Source organism: Chrysemys picta, chromosome 13 (assembly GCF_011386835.1).
Source record: "Chrysemys picta bellii isolate R12L10 chromosome 13, ASM1138683v2, whole genome shotgun sequence".
In the NCBI taxonomy this organism is placed as follows: domain Eukaryota; kingdom Metazoa; phylum Chordata; order Testudines; family Emydidae; genus Chrysemys; species Chrysemys picta.
In genome coordinates this window covers 19,927,200-19,939,571 of record NC_088803.1, presented here as the reverse complement: position 1 = coordinate 19,939,571, position 12,372 = coordinate 19,927,200, and the positions used below count along the sequence as shown (strand labels likewise).

Genomic DNA, 12,372 nt, shown 5'->3' with positions numbered 1-12,372 from the left:
GACCTCTTGAGGTCCCTTCCAACTCTGATATTCTATGATTCTATGATTCTATGAGCTCCAGATGTCCTCCCACGCTGATAGAGCACAGCAGAATGCGTGGACGTAGTCAATGTCAGACATGAGAAAAGCACAATATGAACGAGAGGAGAGGTGGCGGGCTGAATGGTGGGATGAAAAGAGCAAGTGGCGGGCTGAAGATGATAGGTGGCATCAGCTTGCAGACAGAAGGCAAGAGTCAATGCTCCGTCTGCTGGAGCATCAAACTGATATTCTCCAGCGTATGGTTGAGCTGCAGGAAAGGCAGCAGGAGCAGAGACCGCCGCTACAGCCCCTGTGTAACCAACAGCCCTCCTCCCCAAGTTCCATAGCCTCCTCACCCAGACGCCCAAGAACACGCTGGGGGGGGCCTCCGGCCACCCAGTCACTCCACCCCAGATGATTGCCCGAGCATCAGAAGGCTGGCCGTCAATAAGAGTTAAAGTTTTAAACTGCAGTGTGTCCTTTTCCTTCCCTCCTCCCCCACCCATCCCGGGATGCCTTGGCAATTATCCCCCTACTTGTGTGAGGAATTAATAAAGAATGCATGAATGTGAAATAACAATGACTTTATTGCCTCTGCAAGCGGTGCTCGAAGTGGGGAGGGGAGGGGAGGGTGGTTGGTTTACAGGGAAGTAGAGTGAACCGGGTGGGGGGGGGTGGAGGGTTCATCAAGGAGAAACAAACAGAAGTTTCACACCGTGTGAATTGGGAGTGCTTTGTTCCAGGTGGGCCTTGAGTGGGCCTGACTGTTATATAAGGGCAGTTAGCAGCGAACCAGCTGAGCGGCGAACAGCAGAGACTAACAGCAGGAGTTTGCCTGGGAGTTCGCGTGGGGAGAGCGCACTGAGGCTTTCATCTGCAGGTTTCTCCGAGTAGTTCCTGCAACAGTTGAGGAAGCTCCTAAGAGGACGGTGATATGGAAGGTGAGCGATCAGCTGTTGTAACCTGCACAGGTTGTGCCATGTTTGTCTTTCTTCCGCAGGACAGAAGTGACTTTGTCTGTACAAAGTGCAAGCTGGTCTCCATATTGGAGGAGAAGGTTCGAGGGCTGGAGAAACAAGTATCGACTCTGCGTTGCATAAGGGAAAATGAAGATTTCCTGGACAGACGTCAGGAGATGCTTCTACGGCCACAATGTTCTGAAGATTCAGAGCAGGCGCAGCAGGGACAGAAGGATTGTGAGGAGGTTTGGCAGCATGTGACCTCCAGAAGAAGAAAGAGGAGCGTCCATGCACCAGCAATGGAGATACAGGTGAGCAATCGTTTCCATGTTCTCTCTACAGGTGCTAATGCGGAGAGTGGACTAGATGGCCCATCTGAGGGAAGGGAGCAGAAGGAGACTCCACCGATTGGAAGGCAAAAGATGCACTGTCCTAGGGATGGGGGTTCCACGACCACCACTCCCAAGAGGAGGAGGAGGGTGGTGGTGGTCGGGGACTCCCTCCTCAGGGGGACTGAGTCATCTATCTGCCGCCCGGACCGGGAAAACCGAGAGGTCTGCTGCTTGCCAGGAGCTAGGATACACGATGTGACGGAGAGACTGCCGAGACTCATCAAGCCCTCGGATCGCTACCCCTTCCTGCTTCTCCACGTGGGCACCAATGATACTGCCAAGAATGACCTTGAGCGGATCACTGCAGACTACGTGGCTCTGGGAAGAAGGATAAAGGAGTTTGAGGCGCAAGTGGTGTTCTCGTCCATCCTCCCTGTGCAAGGAAAAGGCCGGGGTAGAGACCGTCGAATCGTGGAAGTCAACGAATGGCTACGCAGGTGGTGTCGGAGAGAAGGCTTTGGATTCTTCGACCATGGGATGGTGTTCCAAGAAGAAGGAGTGCTAGGCAGAGACGGGCTCCACCTAACGAAGAGAGGGAAGAGCATCTTCGCCAGCAGGCTGGCTAACCTAGTGAGGAGGGCTTTAAACTAGGTTCACCGGGGGAAGGAGACCAAAGCCCTGAGGTAAGTGGGGAAATGGGATCCTGGGAGGAAGCACAAGCAGGAGAGCGCAAGAGGGGAGGACTCCTGTCTCATGCTGAGAAAGAGGGACGATCATTGAGTTATCTTAAGTGCCTATACACAAATGCAAGAAGCCTGGGAAACAAGCAGGGAGAACTGGAAGTCCTGGCACAGTCAGGGAACTATGATGTGATTGGAATAACAGAGACTTGGTGGGATAACTCACATGACTGGAGTACTGTCATTGATGGATATAAACTGTTCAGGAAGGACAGGCAGGGCAGAAAAGGTGGGGGAGTTGCGTTGTATGTAAGAGAGGAGTATGACTGCTCAGAGCTCCGGTATGATACTGCAGAAAAACCTGAGAGTCTCTGGATAAAGTTGAGAAGTGGGAGCAACAAGGGTGATGTCGTGGTTGGAGTCTGCTATAGACCACCAGACCAGGGGGATGAGGTGGACGAGGCTTTCTTCTGGCAACTAGCAGAAGTTGCTAGATCGCAGGCCCTGGTTCTCATGGGAGACTTTAATCACCCTGATATCTGCTGGGAGAGCAATACAGCGGTGCACAGGCAATCCAGGAAATTTTTGGAAAGCGTAGGGGACAATTTCCTGGTGCAAGTGCTGGAGGAACCAACTAGGGGCAAAGCTTTTCTTGACCTGCTGCTCACAAACAGGGAAGAACTAGTAGGGGAAGCAAAAGTGGATGGGAACCTGGGAGGCAGTGACCATGAGATGGTCGAGTTCAGGATCCTGACACAAGGAAGAAAGGAGAGCAGCAGAATATGGACCCTGGACTTCAGAAAAGCAGACTTTGACTCCCTCAGGGAACAGATGGGCAAGATCCCCTGGGAGAATAACATGAAGGGCAAAGGGGTCCAGGAGAGCTGGCTGTATTTTAAAGAATCCTTATTGAGGTTGCAGGAACAAACCATCCCGATGTGTAGAAAGAATAGTAAATATGGCAGGCGACCAGCTTGGCTAAACAGTGAAATCCTTGCTGATTTAAACGCAAAAAAGAGGCTTATAAGAAGTGGAAGATTGGACAAATGACCAGGGAGGAGTATAAAAATATTGCTCAGGCGTGCAGGAGTGAAATCAGGAAGGCCAAATCACACTTGGAGTTGCAGTTAGCAAGAGATGTTAAGAGTAACAAGAAGGGTTTCTTCAGGTATGTTAGCAACAAGAAGAAAATCAAGGAAAGTGCGGGCCCCTTACTGAATGAGGGAGGCAACCTAGTGACCGAGGATATGGAAAAAGCTAATGTACTCAATGATTTTTTTGCCTCTGTCTTCACGCACAAGGTCAGCTCCCAGATTGCTGCACTGGGCAGTACAGCATGGGGAGAAGGTGACCAGCCCTCTGTGGAGAAAGAAGTGGTTCGCGACTATTTAGAAAAACTGGACGTGTACAAGTCCATGGGGCCGGATGCGCTGCATCCGAGGGTGCTAAAGGAGTTGGCGGGTGAGATTGCAGAGCCATTAGCCATTATTTTTGAAAACTCATGGCGATCGGGGGAGGTCCCAGATGACTGGAAAAAGGCTAATGTAGTGCCCATCTTTAAAAAAGGGAAGAAGGAGGATCCGGGGAACTACAGGCCAGTCAGCCTCACCTCAGTCCCTGGAAAAATTATGGAGCAGGTCCTCAAGGAATCAATTATGAAACATTTAGAGGAAAGGAAAGTGATCAGGAACAGTCAGCATGGATTCGCGAAGGGGAAGTCATGCCTGACTAACCTAATTGCCTTCTATGATGAGATAACTGGCTCTGTGGATGAGGGGAAAGCAGTGGATGTGTTATTTCTTGACTTTAGCAAAGCTTTTGATACTGTCTCCCACAGTATTCTTGCCACCAAGTTAAAGAAGTATGGGCTGGATGAATGGACTGTAAGGTGGATAGAAAGCTGGCTAGATCGTCGGGCTCAACGGGTAGTGATCAATGGCTCCATGTCTAGTTGGCAGCCGGTTTCGAGTGGAGTGCCCCAAGGGTCGGTCCTGGGGCCGGTTTTGTTTAATATCTTTATTAATGATCTGGAGGATGGTGTGGACTGCACTCTCAGCAAGTTTGCAGATGACACTAAACTAGGAGGCATGGTAGATACACTAGAGGGTAGGGATCGGATACAGAGGGACCTAGACAAATTAGAGGATTGGGCAGAAAAAAACCTGATGCGGTTCAACAAGGACAAGTGCAGAGTCCTGCACTTAGGACGGAAGAATCCCATGCACTGCTACAGACTAGGGACCGAATGGCTAGGTAGCAGTTCTGCTGAAAAGGACCTAGGGGTCACAGTGGACGAGAAGCTGGATATGAGTCAACAGTGTGCTCTTGTTGCCAAGAAGGCTAACGGCATTTTGGGCTGTATAAGTAGGGGCATTGCCAGCAGATCGAGGAACGTAATCGTTCCCCTTTATTCGACATTGGTGAGGCCTCATCTGGAATACTGTGTCCAGTTTTTGGCCCCACACTACAAGAAGGATGTGGAAAAATTGGAAAGAGTCCAGCAGAGGGCAACAAAAATGATTAGGGGTCTGGAGCACATGACTTATGAGGAGAGGCTGAGAGAACTGGGATTGTTTAGTCTCCAGAAGAGAAGAATGAGGGGGGATTTGATAGCAGCCTTCAACTACCTGAAGGGGGGTTCCAAAGAGGATGGAGCTCGGCTGTTCTCAGTGGTGGCAGATGACAGAACAAGGAGCAATGGTCTCAAGTTGCGGTGGGTGAGGTCCAGGTTGGATATCAGGAAAAAGTATTTCACTAGGAGGGTGGTGAAACACTGGAATGCGTTACCTAGGGAGGTGGTGGAGTCTCCTTCCTTGGAGGTTTTTAAGGCCCGGCTTGACAAAGCCCTGGCTGGGATAATTTAGCTGGGAATTGGTCCTGCTTTGAGCAGGGGGTTGGACTAGATGACCTCTTGAGGTCCCTTCCAACTCTGATATTCTATGTTCTATGACCGTAGCCTGGCCACTCACAAAACTCGTTTTCAAAGCTTCTCTGATGCGCACCGCACCCTGCTGTGCTCCTCTAACCGCCCTGGTGTCTGGCTGCGCGTAATCAGCGGCCAGGCGAGTTGCCTCAACCTCCCACCCCACCATAAATGTCTCCCCCTTACTCTCACAGATATTGTGGAGCGCACAGCAAGGAGCAATAACAATGGGGATATTATTTTCGCTGAGGTCTGAGCGAATCAGTAAGGTGCGCCAGCCCGCTTTTAAACGTCCAAATGCACATTCCACCACCATTCGGCACTTGCTCAGCCTATAGTTGAACAGGTCCTGACTCCTGTCCAGGCTGCCTGTGTACGGCTTCATGAGCCATGGCATTAAGGGGTAGGCTGGGTCCCCAAGGATCATGATAGGCATTTCAACATCCCCAACGGTTACTTTCTGGTCTGGGAAGAAAGTCCCTTCCTCCAGCTTTCGAAACAGACCAGAGTGCCTGAAGACGGGAGCATCATGTACCTTTCCCGGCCATCCCACGTTGATGTTGGTGAAACATCCCTTGTGATCCACCAGGGCTTGCAGCAGCATTGAAAAGTACCCCTTGCGGTTTATGTACTCGGTGGCTTGGTGCTCCGGTTCCAAGATAGGGATATGGGTTCCGTCTATGGCCCCACCACAGTTTGGGAATCCCATTTCAGCAAAACCATCCACTATTGACTGCACGTTGCCCAGAGTCACTACCCTTGATATCACCAGGTCTTTTATTGCCCTGGCAACTTGGATCACAGCAGCCCCCACAGTAGATTTGCCCACTCCAAATTGATTCCCGACTGACCGGTAGCTGTCTGGTGTTGCAAGCTTCCACAGGGCTATCGCCACTCGCTTCTAAATTGTGAGGGCTGCTCTCATCCTGGTATTCTGGCGCTTCAGGGCAGGGGAAAGCAAGTCACAAAGTTCCATGAAAGTGCCCTTATGCATGCGAAAGTTTCGCAGCCACTGGGAATCGTCCCACACCTGCAGCACGATGCGGTCCCACCAGTCTGTGCTTGTTTCCCGGGCCCAGAATCGGTGTTCCATGCCATGAACCTGCCCCAGTAACACCATGATTTCCACATTGCTGGGGCCTGTGCCTTGTGAGAGGTCTATGTCCATGTCAATTTCCTCATCACTCTCGTCGCCGCGCTGCAATCGCCTCCTCGGCTGGTCCGGGTTTCGCCTTGGCATGTCCTGGATCTGCATATACTCCAGGACAATGCGCGTGGTGTTCATAGTGCTCATAATTGCCACGGTGATCTGAGCGGGCTCCATGATCCCTGTGCTAGCTATGGCGCCTGGTCTGAAAAAAGGCGCGAAACTAGTATCTGACGGACCAGGGGAAGGAGGGAGGGAGGGCGGGCCGAGTGACGACATGAAGTACAGGTACAGGGAATTAAAATCAACAAAGGTGGCTGTGCATCAGGGAGAAACACAAACAACTGTCACACAGAATGGTCCCCCCAAAGATTAAACTGAAAACCCTGGGTTTAGCAGGCCGTTGATTTGACGGAGAGAGGGGGAAGCAAATGAATACAGAACAAATCTATTTTTTACATCTTAAGACGACGGTGAAGCATGACTGATAGCCCTCGGCATCTTCTGGGTGCTTGGCAGCAAATACTGGACGCTTGGCAGTTAGTGTACTACGATGGCCTTCAGGCCTATTGCACAATCTACTGCTCAGGGAAGACTCTGCTAATGTGCGATGATCCAACTTGTAATAGGATGGTTACCAGTCGTAATACACCATCTACTGCCAAAAGGCAAAAGGCAAGGGGCTGGTGCAATGCAGCCCTACGGCTGCCAGCCCCACAACTGCCAGCATCCAGATCGCCGATGAAGGCTACCAGTCATGCTGCACCGTCTATCACCAAAAGGCAGTTAGCTGCTGCTGCTGTGTAGCAATGCAGTCCCACGTCTGCTGGCACCCAGATGACATATGGTGACGGTGAGCTGAGCGGGCTCCATGCTTGCCGTGGTATGTTGTCTGCACAGGTAACCCAGGTAAAAAGGCGCGAATCTAATGTCTGCCGTTGCTCTGACGGAGGGGGAGGGGCCTGACGACATGTACCCAGAACCTCCCGCGACACTGTTTTGCATCATCCGGGCATTGGGATCTCAACCCAGAATTCCAATGGGCGGCGGAGACTGCGGGAACTGTGGGATAGCTACCCATAGTGCAACGCTCCGGAAGTCGACGCTAGCCTCGGTACTGTGGACGCGGTCCGCCGACTTAATGCACTTAGAGCATTTTATGTGGGGACACACACAATCGGCTGTATACAACCGATTTCTATAAAACCGGCTTCTATTAATTCGACCTAATTTCGTAGTGTAGACATACCCTCAGTAACTCAACACCTGAGTTCCACTGTGAACCTCGCCCCATGTGTCTGAATCGGAGCTCACAGACTGAAATGGAGCTACACCTGACTGACTAGTGAAAATGAGCAGAGGAGCTCAAGTATTGCGACTGTCTACCAGAACTGGGTCCATCTAACCCTCTGTGCTGACTCTGACAGTGGCCAACACCACATGATTCACAAGGAGAGGCACAAAACCCTTTAATAAACAATTAAGAATAAACCTTTCCCAGGGAACTAGTTCATGTATGGGTTTATTCAGGCAGGTTTAATATCTTTTGCATTGTCTCTTAGTCCAGTCTGATACAGCCATGGATGTTCGTATAATATCCAACCCTTCCTACAATCCTTCTGAGAACTGGGTCCTGCTAGTATCCTGCAGCAATGAGTTCCACAGATCACTCAGGTGCTCTACTAAATAATCTCCCATCACCAGTTTTAAATGTGCTGCTTTTCAATTCTTTGAGAGTCACCCTGGAGACAGAAATTAGGCCCTTTGGTTCATGCTAATCAAGCCAAAAGTGCAAATCCTTATTGATCAATGTTTTAAATAATTTTATTTATATTTTACCCAAATCAAATGGATTTCTCTGGATTTGCACCCTTTGTAACTGAGAGGAGATGTGGCAGAATAGGTCACCTTCAGCAGGGAGTGGAAAGGGGGATACAAACTCCCTTGGACTCAGTGGACAGATTCAGCTTTGACCTGCTGCACTGTAAATACAAAGGCAGATCCACAAAAGGATTTGGGCACCTAACTCCCATCAACCTTATGGCTGTCCAGCAAAAAAAGGTGTCTGGAAGATTATTCTGCATTTTCACTAGTTTGCAAAGGGTAGTGAAATAAAATAGATAAACTGAGAGAGGTGGGTAGGGGTTAGCTCATCAGTAGAGCACCTCTTTGTGGCCAGGGGTGGCCTAGCAGCTCTCTCCCCATCTGGAGCCCCCAGCTGATCACCACCCTGGTGGGCTGTCTTTTTCCAGGACTTGTCCCTCCAGCCAGGTCACAATGTACATCCTCCCCTTCCTGGGTACCAGGTTCCCACAAATAAAGGTCCAGTGTCCTTATATCAGGACTCCGGCACCAACTCTACATCCTAGGGAGCTTGTACAACCTTGCCCCATGGCTTCCAGTCGTCCTTGTCCCCTTCTCAAGGACCCTAGGCCGTTTTCTCCAGTGGCTGATAGGAGAACCCTGGCCCTCGCACTCTACCGGGTGTCAGCCCAGGGGCCCTATAAACAACAGATGAGTTCTGATCCTTCAAGCTTCTGCGGCTGCTGCCTCCCTGGGCTTCCTCCTCCCATGGCCTTTTACAGACCTTCTTCCTCCACAACATCTCTAGGTTCAGCTTTGTTTCAGGGCCAGGGCTCTCCCCTTCAATCCTCTAACACAATCCCTTGTTAAAGGCCAAGAAGGGTACTGCGGTTGCAGAGGGCAACCCAAGGGTAGGCAGAGGCAGCAGGTCCAAACCCTCCTTGCCAATGATGAGTGGCAATTATACTGCAATCCGCCCCAGTGAGCGGGGGCTAGATGGTGACTGGCAGTAGCCTATGACTAAGGCAAGGTGGGGATAGAGGGTTGGGGGTTCACCTGGGTGGGGAGACCCTGAGACTGTGGGGGTATTGCCAGGGGGCATCACCCAAAAGATAAGGGGCACCGGGTCCTGGGAGGGACCTCACATTTGTCTTTGTTGAATTTCATTTTGTTCTCTATAGCCCTGTTCTCCAATGCATCAAGATCCCTCTGAATCTTACCTCTGTCCTCCAAAGTCCTCTAGATTTGTGTCATCTGCAAACTTGACCAGTATGCTCTCTATTCCTACATGCAGGTTTTTAATAAAGCTGTTAAACAACACCAGACCCAGAACAGATCCCTGGGGAACCCCATCTGAGACCTCCTTCCAATCCAACATCATTCCATTAATAGTTACTCTTTGTTTGTAGTTGTTTAACCAATTATGGTTTAACCGCTTAATAGTAGTTCTGTCGAGCCTGCATTTCTCCAGCTTACTTATCAGAATGCCATGTGAGACTGTGTCAAAAGCCTTGCTGAAGTCCAAGTATATTATGTCCACTGCATTCCCCCTATCCACCAAATCAGTTACCCTGTCAAAGAAGGAAATAAAGCTGGTTTGACATGATTTGTTTTAGGTAAATCCATGCTGGCTTCTAGTGATTATCTCTTCATTCTCTAGGTATTCACAAATTAAATCTTTTATACGTTGCTTTAGTAGTTTCCCAGATATTTAAGTCGGCCTGATTGGTCCATAATTCCCCGGCTTGTTATTTTTCCAATTTTTAAAGATGAGCGTTATGTTAGCCCTTCTCCAGTCTTCCGGGACCTCTCCTGTCATCCGTAAGTTCATAAATATTATTGCCAGTGACTCCGAGATTTCTTCAGCTAATTCCTTCAGCCCTGCTGATCTGAATTCATTCAAATTGGTCTGAAAATCTGTGACATGTTCTTTACTTATGTAGATCTGCTTCTCTTCCCCTTTATTGTCTATGATAATGTCACTAGTTGTCAGGTCACATGTTATTTTGTGTGGGGGAAAAAATAGGAAAAATAGGCTTCAAAGGGATGTAGTGGAATCCCCATCTGAAGATTTTAGGAACAGCTTGGACAAAAACCTGTCAGGGATGGTGGAGGTTCACTTGGTCCTGCCTCAGCACAGGAAGCTAGAGTTGGTGACCTCTCAAGGTCCCTTTCAGCCTGACATTTCTGTGAGTCTATGAAAACCTCAGGACTTGGCTATGTTGTTCTCCTGCCTCTTTAGGTATCTGGATTCTATGGTTCTGGGAGCAGTAAAAGTGTAAAAGCAGTACAATTGTTTCTTTCTATTTGGCACTGTGACAGGGATGGGACTCACCACCTGGTGCCTCCTGCTGGTTGTCTCTGGGAATTAGCTCTGTCCAGTGGAGCACCCCCTCTTGGTGGTGTCCCATCCATCGTCTCGCCCTCGGTTGGCGTCTGAGCCCGCGTCGCTCACCAGCTCGCGTCATCCTTTTCAAGCCACTGCCCTCTGGCAGTGCCCTTAGTCCATCCACACCCCCTTCCGGGAGAGGGGTGTCAATTAACTGTCTCTTTGCGCCCCAGCCAATGTGGGCAACTGCACCCCCAAAGTCACACCCCTCTTGGCAGGGGGTTTGTGCAGCCCAAGACGGCCACTCCTGTCGGCCGGATGTAAGGCAAGGGAGAAGGGGGGGACCCAGCCCCCCCCCACTACTCTGGGTCCCAACCCAGGAACCCTCTAGTGGCAGCCGTCCTGCCCTCCTTCTCTCCCTCCGTCTGTCCACATCCCTGGGCCGCTTCCCCTTTGGCCCCTCGCACCGGCTAGGCCCTTCCCCTCAGGGCCTGCAGCCTGGCAGACACTGGGCTGGAGTTCCCTTCTGCTCCCCCAGGCCTGCCCAGCACTGCGCTGCGCTGTCCCAGGTGCTAGTATCCCACCTCTGGAGACAGATCTTCCCCTCTCGAAGGCCTGGGACAGACTGCCTGCTCTCTCTCTGAGCAGTCTTTTTATAGGGCTGAGCCTGGCCCTCATTGTCTGTCTCCAATCTGGGCCCTGATTGGCTCCCACTAAGCCCTTCTCTGATTGGCTGCCCGTCTGCGCAGGCACACTGGCCTGCTGCAGCCCACACTCTCAGGGAGTGGGGCAGTCCGCCCCACTACAGGCACTTACCCACCTGTTTTATTCCTAGGTGAAAGAGAGGACTTCAGACACAGGTTTACCACCTTTACTTCATCCTACCCAGAGGACGATGTCAAACAACTCCTCAAAAGAGCAAAGATGAATGTATCCAACAACAAGGAGAGGATTCAGAAGGAGATCCAGCAGATTGTGTCGTCCTTTCATGAAGAGCAGAAAATCTGTGTCTGGCTCTGACTCGCACATTTCCAGCAAGGCTGTTCACTGTGACCAATTAGAACCTAAGTAGAGCAGGGAGGAGTTAGTTTTCCTGGATAAGATTCACAAAGGGATTTAGGCACCTAACTGCCCCTGTAGGTGCCTGAGTCCCAGATTTAAGCACCCCTGGGATTCACAAAAGTCTTGCTCAGCTGCCACAGAACCCTGTAGTATCTAAACTCCCTTGGCACTTAAGTTGTTGCAGTGAAATTTCCCTGGGTGCCTATGTTTCAGCCTTGGGGCATGTGCACTGCAGCCACTATCTCGGTGTCCAGGGGCCTAAGCCCCTGAGTGATTCCTGACCCAGGAAAGACAGCCATTCCTCTGCCTACCTCACCTGTGGAACCTGAGTCCTGGTGCAAGAAGGAGGAAGATGGCCTCCCTCAGAACTGTTAGCCCAGTAGTCAGCATACTCAGCTGAGACCGAGGAGACCCCAGGTCAAGTCCTCTCACTGACTCAAGGGGAGAAGGGATTTGAAGAGACATCTGCTACCTCTGAGGTGAGGGCCCTTGTCACTGGGCAGTGGGATAGTGTCATGGTGCGAGGGCAGGAGCGAAGGGGGGAGGATGGTGGCTTCAATTCCCCCGTTGAAGCTGTTCCACTGTTGATTAAAGAATTAAAGAGAAATTTCACCAGAAAGAGAGAGAGAGCAAGGGTGAGAAGCCTGATGGATGCAGCACTCCCCTCTGAGTTCACAGATGTGGGCTCTAGTCCCTCGGCTTATAGCCTGCAGTGGTGGTCCCCACAGGCAAGCTGTGCAGAGTTTGTGCATTGTAGTGGGGCTTAGGCATCTTTATGCTTAGAGCAGGGCAGCCATGGACACGCCCACGGGCACCTAGGGAACTCTTACTGCCAAAACATAGGTGTCAACTGTGATAAAGCGTCTACAGTGTCCAGTGACAGCTGAATGGGGTTTGAAAATCCATCTCGTTTTGTTCCATGAGACCTACCCAGGAGATTTCTAATGCATTGTAGGCTTTATTGACTGTTCAATGAATGGCATAAAAGAAAGTTATGCCATGTTACTACAAACATCCCAGGGCTAGTGATATAGAAATTAACTAACAAAAGAAGAGGATCCCATTACAAATAAGAGGCCAGGTTATGAGCTCAGTGAGAAAACAAAGGACCAGCTC

At 50.5% G+C, this 12,372-nt stretch overlaps 1 protein-coding gene across 1 annotated transcript in view; it reads left to right on the top strand.

Annotated features, from left to right (window-relative positions):
* The window catches only part of LOC112060933 (cytosolic phospholipase A2 gamma-like), a gene marked incomplete at its 5' end in the record, with an annotated part of 39,024 nt that extends 26,946 nt beyond the window's left edge, over positions 1–12,078 (top strand). The window contains 1 exon segment of the mRNA XM_065565220.1: positions 11,041–12,078. Coding sequence (XP_065421292.1) covers positions 11,041–11,214 — 174 coding nt within the window.
* Between the last annotated feature and the right edge of the window lie 294 nt (positions 12,079–12,372).